General features: G+C 44.8%; 1 protein-coding gene across 2 annotated transcripts; it reads right to left on the bottom strand.

Moving 5' to 3' along the window:
• Nucleotides 1-955: 955 nt before the first annotated feature.
• Nucleotides 956-5,726, bottom strand: LOC136520632 (MADS-box transcription factor 5-like). Of its 2 annotated transcripts, none has more exons than XM_066514208.1 (8): nt 5,422-5,726; nt 3,488-3,563; nt 2,645-2,706; nt 2,443-2,542; nt 2,256-2,297; nt 2,127-2,168; nt 1,500-1,657; nt 956-1,175 (listed from the first exon to the last, which is right to left on the bottom strand). In XM_066514208.1, the coding sequence occupies exons 1-7, from the start codon at nt 5,604-5,606 to the stop codon at nt 1,520-1,522; spliced, it is 645 nt and encodes a 214-aa protein (XP_066370305.1). In that variant the 5' UTR covers nt 5,607-5,726; the 3' UTR covers nt 956-1,175; nt 1,500-1,519. The 2 variants fall into 2 exon arrangements, with proteins under 2 accessions (XP_066370305.1, XP_066370304.1); XM_066514207.1 differs by having other exon boundaries at nt 1,524-1,657.
• Nucleotides 5,727-9,616: the final 3,890 nt, after the last annotated feature.

Raw genomic sequence — 9,616 nt, 5'->3', positions numbered from 1 at the left:
ACGCATATTCAATAATCGTACTCATACTCACTAATCGCACGCATCCTGCATCCATAAAGAAATACGAAGTGCTCCAAATAGTTACACGCATAGTGCTCGAATAGTGAAGAAGTCTAGTACTTGAGCCACTCCCGTGTGAGTGCTCGCGCACTGATCATATTCCGAATTTAAATAGTAGCGAGTATTTTAAATAGTGACACGAATTTGAATAGTGCTATGAATAGTAACTCTAGAATTTTAAATTTGAATTTTGAGTCCGAGTTTGTTCCAGCAGTTTAGCAGAGTCCCACGCAGTGGTATATATATATATATATATATATATATATATATATATATATATATATATATATATATATATATAGAGAGAGAGAGAGAGAGAGAGAGAGAGAGAACTTGCATTGATGACAAGGAAAAAAACTATTCATGCAAAAAGAGGAAATGGTTATACTAAGCTAGTTCATAAGCATAGTCGCACACAAAAACAAAATTGTGGTGGATGGGGGAATAAACTATTGTATTCCAGTATGGTACCACATAAATAGCTGATTGGCCTTTTGGATATATCTTGGCCGGGAACATATTATTATGTCAATAAAGCTTCAAATTAAGCATTTATTTTTTTAATATAAACTCTGAAATTTATATTATGTGTCGTAATAAGTGCTCTAAACATGTCACATATGTTCCATTGTTATTGTGTGCCTCTATTACTAGTTGACTATTTCTATTTTTTTATGTTACAAAAGCCTGAATCAGGTGGATTCATTTTTCCCTTTTTCTCTACAACGCAGATCAATTAAAATTATGACGAATCTCACACTAGTAAGATAAACACGTAACATGGCACTAATCACATGATCAGAGAGCCTTATCACATATTAGTTGCTAAGTACTCACAAAAGCACTGCTTTTTAGTAGACGATCAATTCAAAATGAGATATGGTGGTTATTTAACAAGAAAGTCATGATCAGATCATTCTTCTTGAACAAAAGAGTCATAGGACTTCTTAGTTTAGTACATACAGTACATAAAGCTAGGACCGATATGGTTAAATATAGAGGATTTGTCAAAAGCATTACGTCCAACATATATATAGAAGATCCATGGCCACTTGAGCACAGAGCACAAAGAAGCAACTTAATCATTTTTCAGGTGGTCCATGTAAGCTTGATACCTACATAGGAGGGTAAAAGGATCAGATAATATGGAAGAGCATTTTGCAGGGGATTTTTTTGCAGGTACTACAGCTTTTTAACACTCCACTGATAATATGCAAGAGCATTTTTTGTACGATGGCAACTTATTTTAATTCTACCACCTATTAAGAAACTGTAAGGTTAGTTATTTCCATGTTTGCTTTACTATGAATTACCAATTCAGTAGTGATCTGTTGAATTATTCTGACAATACAGAAACAAAAAAAAGAACTATATAATTTATTCAAAATAAGAAATATATACTGAATTTTTAATCATTTGGTAGTGTATAAATTCTGTACTTGAAACAAGTGAAGAATGATCACCCTATATGCAGGGAAGGATCAAGAGCAAGGTGAAGGAGTTCTTGGTTGGCTTCATCACCATGCCCACTAGATCCACTACACCCAATGTCCTGGCAAGACAGTCGCAGCACATTTTCTTCACTAGTTTCTTGTATCTGGTACAATAATAGAAGACTTAAAATGAGAGCATACAAAACTTCTCTTGATGGACAGATGGAGTACAGAAGGTAACAACAATACTTGTCTAAATTCATAAATCTATAGCTATGAAATTTTAGCAACATATACCTTTCTTTGTTAGGAATTCATTTACAGGAGTTTTTTGGGTTTTAGTGTCTTTGTATGCATCACTATTGCATCAGTATCACCAGGCAACACTATGTATTTAAACCGTGCCAATCTTAAGTGTATTGTAGTTTATACAATGGTGTAGATTTATTTCCCCTGAATAATTTTATTGTGTCAGATTTTGTATATGCAGAATGAAGCTCAGTTTCATGAATGAGGATTTAATTGCCAAAACAGTGATCATGTATATATAGATATATATAAAAAAATATGCAAACACATCACTAGGAATAAAATGTATTCACAGGCTGAGCCTTATCATTCACAATGCATTACCTTCCTTCTTAAGTCTTTGTTAGCATCTTGCAGTTGTTGTTCCTGCAAAACCTCACTGTTGGTTAGTATTTCCGGGAGTCTTTTAGGAAGAGACCGAAAAACAAAAAATATTGAAAATGATTTGATCACCTTGCGCTTGAGATCAAAGAGCTGGTCGAGCATCTGCTGGTTCTGTAAATGTTTGTCGCTGGTTAGGAAATTGCTAAATTTGATCTTATGATGTCATTGTTTACTGCTGGCCGGTTAGAAATTTGGTAAATTTGACCTTGACTGAAGTACTGAGCATAAATGCATGTATGCAATTTTCATTGGCTACCTTTGATGATCGGATATGCTTGAGAGATATCTCAATCTGGTTCTCAAGTTGCTCTAGCTCCTTCACGTTAAGTGGACCCAAGTCCTCACCAAGTAGATTTCTGCAGATTAAGATAACCAAACCTAATTAGCCTGGCACTTGTGGTAGATATATATTCCAATTCCAACCAACATAGCTCACTGACTGTAAAGTAATGTCTTACCTCTGAGTTGTTTGTAAGAACTCAACTCTTGTCTTTAACTTCAAGTACTCCTGATAATTATTCTGTTGAACAAGAAAAGCAGGTCTAATAATTAGTTTGAGAAAAATCGTGACCATTAATTAAATACAGAAATGTGTCTCTAATTTTGGTGCACGCACATAGATAAAACCTAGCTTACTAGTCCAGCTTAACGTGGGGAGGCGGCGAGTTAGTAGCTGTAGGCGGCAGTAATTAAGATATATAACATTTGACTTTGAAAATGTTAATTATGTACATGACTTTGCACTGACCAAAAGTGGAGTCGGTATGCATGTCATGATTGGTTGCATCTAGCATAAGGTGCATGCTGATATATTACACAGCTAGCTAGCACATGAAACACAAGATCGAAGTGTAAAATATAAACAGTAGAGATACTATACACACTCAATTATTAGAAAGTATTATATGTCCATCAGTACCTCTTGCCAGCATTTCATTATTTATTAGATAGAATATCCTAGATACAACATGTACATATACCACAGCAAAGTTGAATGTGTAATATCATCTTTTGTGTTTATTACTCAACCATAAAGCTTTCATACGACTTTATTTAAAAACATAGTGTTTATTATTTTGTAATAGTGAAAACATTATCTACCCAGTCACACGTACATCTGCCTACATGATTTCATATTATTTATTGTCGGTATCATATCTCTTATATATTTCCAGAAATAATTATCCAGCCATGTGTTCTTAGAAGATGCGTTTATCCTATAAAAAAACATGCTTCTGTTCATACATGAAATGCATACACATGCACTAAAAGTGGCGAAAATAAATCAGTAATAAGATTACTAATTCCGCCTCTAGTGGAGCTGATGCTTCGGATGCAAAATTGCAGGTGCGGTACCGCTCCAGCGTCTTGTACATGCTGTTGAGAAAGCAAGCATTGAGGATCAACAAGAGGACAAGACACCAACAAACTGATACAATTGATATGTGCTTACATAAATAAATTAAAAAGTTTGATGCAATACTTTGTGTTTATATTTAATAGAAAGGTAAAACCAAATTAATACCAGTAGCATATCATCTCTAATAATCATATATCTTCATCGCATTATATATTTTTACCCCTCCTATTAACTAACGGCAAAATATTAATTATGCACAGAACCACATATAGAAATTAGCAAAGATATATTCATTAGCCATCATATTCAGAGTTCTACTTAAATTAGACAAATGAACAAGGTTGGACCAACACATGCATGCATACACCTCTCAATACAAAATTGGATTCTTGACTGAATACAGTTTCGACAACTGGAATCAGTAATTTTTTTTACAACTCCCTCCGACGCATTCATCATCAGTCCGAGTACAGCTTCTTTTTGGAACAAAACTGACACATGATGTGCATTGTCAGCCTGCATTGGATTTCTCTGCATCAGCTAACACACATAAAAGAATTGGTACTTTCTCTCTCCATCAGATTATACTCTAGGAGCAGTATATATTGTTTTGCATACGATATGACACGATGTTCATATATGGTCCGGATACATATGCACCTTGCATAGCCCCTCTTGTCTGCATGCCTAAAAGAGTGAAAGGCGTGCATGCAGTACGCCAGCATGGGGATAACTCCTGACGGGCCAATCGATACAGCACACCTAGTACGAGTACTACATGTGCCTCTCTCTCATCAGTAACTTTGCCTCCTGCTGCAGCCGCTTGCTTGCACGACGACAGAGGAGCCTAGACATTTGACAAGACGTAGAGAGAGAGAGAGAGGTCTCAACACTCCAATGGAACAGTAGAATCTAGAGCTAGCAGATGTGAGATGCCATGCCACGCAGAGAAAGGTTGGGTGTCAATGGAACAGTGAAATCCAAGCAAGCTAAGAGAAATAAACACAGGGAAGAATTATTAGAGAATAGGGACTCACCAGTAATAATAACGCACACAGCTAGAAAAAATGCATGATAAACACATGAGAAAAAAAATGATGTGTTCATGTTCACAACAAGATCTGGATATGTAAAGAATGGTCCAGTCCAGCAGGTAGCTGTGCAAGCTCTCCTTCGATGTACTACATCACTAGGAAGCAAGAAGGAAGAAGCTAATGACCCCCTGCTGACATGCGCTAAAAAGGAGACGAGGAGGGTTAGAGCTGCAGCCTACAGATAGATAGATCAAACGGATTGTGAAGAGATCGAGATCATCTGTGTTGTCCTCTTCTATTGACTGACCCTTTAAAGCAAACGTTATTTAACTGAAGTTAGAAACAAAAGAGGAAAGGTGAGAGCGCGCGCTGAGATGATAACATGACCAAACCGGTATTTCCCCAAACAGCAAAAAGAAGCATACATACAGGAACTATGTATGTATGAGGCTATGATCTACATGTGTGAGCCAGAGACAGATCTAAAGAAAACAGCTAGCCTTCACATGAAATCCCACAAAAAAAAAGCGTCAAACTCAAAACTAATTATATCATTTCTGCGAAATTTCAGGACATATCCCTATCCACAAAGGAAAAAAAAAAGAAATGTATACAACTTGAGGTTGGCACGGATATATGAACACCAAATTCCAAACAAGCATCATACTCCGTACATGCATGAAATTCTTGGCACAAAATGTCACGCATGCATGAAGAGCTAGTAGAGATTAGAGATGGAGATCCGATGATGGATGCTTGGAGCGGCGACCGTGTGTGCTTTTGAACAAGGGAGCTAGGACGGAGGTAGGGTTAATAAGCAAGGCAGGTGACGCAGACGTACCATGAGGAGGTGGAGAACTCGAAGAGGCGGCCGCGGCTGGAGAAGATGATGAGGGCGACCTCGGCGTCGCAGAGCACCGACAGCTCGTACGCCTTCTTGAGCAACCCGTTGCGGCGCTTGGCGAACGTCACCTGCCGGCTGATCTTGTTCTCGATCCGCTTCAGCTCCACCTTGCCGCGCCCCATCCTGCTTCGATTCTTGCTGCTGCTGCTTCTTCGTTTCCCTTCCTTCCTTCTCCTCCCCTCTTCCTAGCAGCTAGCTCAGCTTGCTTCACTGCGAGCACTCTACTAGAACTAGATCAAGATCTCCTCTCTCCTCCCTCTCTCTCTCTCTCTCTCGTCACCTTGTATCTAGCGGCTACGAGCACTAGTCGTAGCAGTAGCACTGCTTCCTCTATCGCTGGGGTTGCAACTACTACTATTTGCCTATGTCCTTGTTTAGTTTCACCCCTAACTTCTAAAAGTTGTTATAGTACTTGTCACATCAAATGTTTGCGGCTCGTGCATGGAGCATTAAATGTAGACGAAAAGAAAAACTAATTGCACAGTTTGGTGAGAAATTGCGAGACGAACATTTTGAGCCTAATTAGTCAATGTTTGAATACTATTTGCCAAATAAAAACGAACGTACTACAGTAGCCCCAAAATCCAAATTCCTATAGCTAAACACAGCCATATATATGCCTTTAATTTGCTGCTCCTCTCCTAGTCCTACTAGTATATGCGCGTACGGCCATCGCTCCTAGCTGCTATATCTGCCTATGCCTTTTATCGACCCTCTCTCGAGATCGGTCTCTGAGAGCCTGTTTGATGTAGGGCCAAGGTGGCGTGCAAGGGGGTGGCCTGCGCTTTCCAGCTGTAGCCCGACCTGTTTTAGAGTCACTAAAATTTAGAATGTTGTCGGGTATCATAAAATGGGGTACCCCGAGCGTACACCAAAAGAGTCACTAAAATTCCATCAACGGCAAAGTTAGAGGGTAAGCCATGAGCTCATAACCAGCCCCGTCCGAGCCCACCCGGCTCTCCGCATCGCCTCAGGCCTCTCACGGGAGGTCTCGGCATCCTGACGCAATTTCCGCCTCGCGCGAGGCCTCTCACGGAAGGCCTCGGCAAGGAGCCCAATCTCCGTCTCGCGCGAGGCCTCATTCCCCGTATCGCTCGAGGCCGGCTTGTCCATAGCCCGTCGCCCCCGCCTCGACCGATCTTCCCGACAGCACGTCATGTCCCATTAATACGTCAACCACTCCCGCAATCTCAGCCGGACGACGGCTCGACACCGCGGAATGGCCGACGGGACGTGAGGTCACATCAGCGCCATACCAGCTGAGACAGGGCACGGCGGGGATTACCGGTCACTGTATTCTGACGCTGTGCCCACGACCAGCGCCCGCACTACACTGTGCCCCGCGATCCCTGCCTCGAAAACAACACGACATGGACAACCTGGCCCGGGTCATCACCGCCTCCGAGTCAGCACACCAGATCAACCGCTCTCTCCGGGCCTCGGCACTATGCACCAGGGTCTCGGCTATCTCGGGATTCGTGTCTGCCGAGACCCCCCCACTACGGTGCAGCCTCGGCACCGACCGAGCCTCAGCCTCGCGCACAGTCAGTCCACAGCGACTCCTGCGCCGCTTCGACGAGGAAAAGCGTAGGGCCATCGGTGAGGAGGTGCAAAAACTCTTGGCGGCCGGGTTCATCAAGGAAGTGTCCCACCCAGAGTGGTTGGCTAACCCTGTGTTAGTTAGGAAGAAAAATGGGAAATGGAGGATGTGTGTAGACTACACCGGTTTGAACAAAGCCTGTCCAAAAGTCCCCTTCCCATTACCCCGAATCGATCAGATCGTTGACTCCACTGTTGGGTGCGAGACCCTGTCTTTCCTTGATGCGTATTCTGGTTACCATCAAATCAAGATGAAAGAGTCCGACCAGCTCGCGACTTCTTTCATCACCCCATTCGGCATGTACTGCTACGTGACTATGTCTTTCAGCCTCAGAAACACAGGGGCCACATACCAGCGGTGCATGACCCAGGTCTTTGGCGACCACATTGGGCGAACCATCGAGGCCTATGTGGACGACATCGTGGTCAAGACTAGAAAGGCCGAGGATCTCATCGATGACTTAAGGATAGCCATCAAATGCCTTAGAGAGAAGGGCATCAAGCTCAATCCCGAAAAATGTGTGTTCGGGGTCCCCCAAGGCATGCTCTTGGGATTCATAGTCTCGGAATGTGGCATCGAAGCCAACCCAGAGAAGGTCTCGGCCATAACCAGCATAGGACCAATCAGAGACCTCAAGGGAGTACAGAGGGTCATGGGATGCCTTGCGGCCTTGAGCCGCTTCATCTCGCGCCTCGGCGAAAAAGGCTTGCCTCTGTACCGACTCTTGAGAAAATCTGAGCATTTTTCTTGGACCCTCGAGGCCGAAGAAGCCCTCAATAGACTCAAAGCGCTGCTCACAAATCCTCCCATCCTGGTACCCCCAGCCAGGGACGAGGCCCTCCTACTCTACGTCACCGCAATGACCCAAGTGGTTAGTGCTGTCCTAGTAGTAGAAAGGCAGGAAGAGGGGCATGCTCTACCCACCCAACGACCTGTTTACTTCATCAGCGAAGTGCTCTCCGAGACTAAAACACGTTACCCCCACATCCAGAAGCTGGTCTATGCCGTAGTCCTGGCCCGGCGCAAGCTGCATCACTACTTCAAGTCTCACCCAGTGACCGTGGTATCGTCTTTCCCCTTGGGAGAGATAGTCCATAACCGGGAGGCCTCAGGCAGGATAGCCAAGTGGGCCATCGAGCTTATGGGGGAAACCTTGACTTTTGCGCCTCGGAAAGCGATTAAGTCTCAGGTCTTGGCCGATTTTGTGGCTGAGTGGACCGACACCCAATTACCACCTCCCCAAGTCCAGACAGAATGCTGGACCATGTACTTTGACGGGTCTCTGATGAAGACCGGGGCAGGCGCGGGACTCCTCTTCGTCTCGCCCCTCGGAGTACACATGCGCTACATGGTGTGGCTCCACTTCGCCGCCTCCAACAACATGGCCGAGTACAAGGCCCTCGTCAACGGCTTGCAAGTCACCATCGAACTTGGGGTACGGCGTCTCGACATCCGGGGCGACTCACAGCTCGTCGTCGATCAAGTCATGAAGGAGTCAAATTGCCTCGACCCCAAAATGGAGGCTTACTGCAAGTTGGTACGTCACCTAGAAGATAAGTTCGACGGTCTCGAACTAAACCACATCGCGTGGAAGTACAACGAGGCCGCCGACGAACTGGCAAGGATGGCCTCGGCATGGGATTCGGTCCCCCCGAATGTATTTGCCAGGGACCTTCACAAACCTTCCATTGACTACACCTTGGTAACGGAGGAGGGCCCACCTGTGGAAACCACGGCGAGGCTCGACGCCCCCTCTACTGCCGAGAGCCCCTCGACCAAGCCCAAGGTCATGGAAGTCAACACCGAGCCTCCATAGACCGATCAGAACGCGGATTGGCGAATCCCGTTCCTCGATTGGCTTGATCGGGGGGAGCTTCCTAGCGACAAGACCGAAGCCCAACGGCTTGCGCGTCGAGCCAAGACTTACGTCCTCTGCAATGACGAATTGTACAGGCAAAGTCCCTCCGGTGTCCTCCAACGATGTATCACTGCCGAGGCGGGCCGAGCCCTGCTTTGGGACTTGCACGCAGGCGCCTGCGGGCACCATGCGGTGCCTCGGACGCTCGTAGGAAATGCTTTCTGCCAAGGGTTTTACTGGCCGACGGCGGTCACCGACGCCACCAAGCTAGTACGCTCCTGCGAAGGATGTCAGTACTACGCTCGACAAACACATCTCCCGGCCCTGGCCCTCCAAACCATCCCCATCACGTGGCCGTTTGCCGTATGGGGGCTCGACATGTCGGGCCTCTGCAAAAGGCCCCCGGAGGCTACACCCATCTACTGGTATCAATCGACAAGTTCTCCAAATGGATTGAGGCTCGTCCGATCAATCGAATCAAATCCGAGCAGGCAGTGCTGTTCTTCACTGACTTTATCCACAGGTTTGGGGTTCCTAACACCATCATCACCGACAACGGGACACAGTTCACCGGCAAAAAGTTCCTAACGTTTTGCGACGACCACCACATCCGTGTGGCCTAGTTAGCCGTAGGACACCCAAGGACCAACGGCCAAGTAGAACATGCCAACGGC

This window comes from Miscanthus floridulus, chromosome 18, assembly GCF_019320115.1.
Source record: "Miscanthus floridulus cultivar M001 chromosome 18, ASM1932011v1, whole genome shotgun sequence".
Taxonomy (NCBI): Eukaryota; Viridiplantae; Streptophyta; class Magnoliopsida; order Poales; family Poaceae; genus Miscanthus; species Miscanthus floridulus.
Note: the sequence above shows the minus strand (reverse complement) of the source record. Positions and strands in the feature narration are given on the sequence as shown.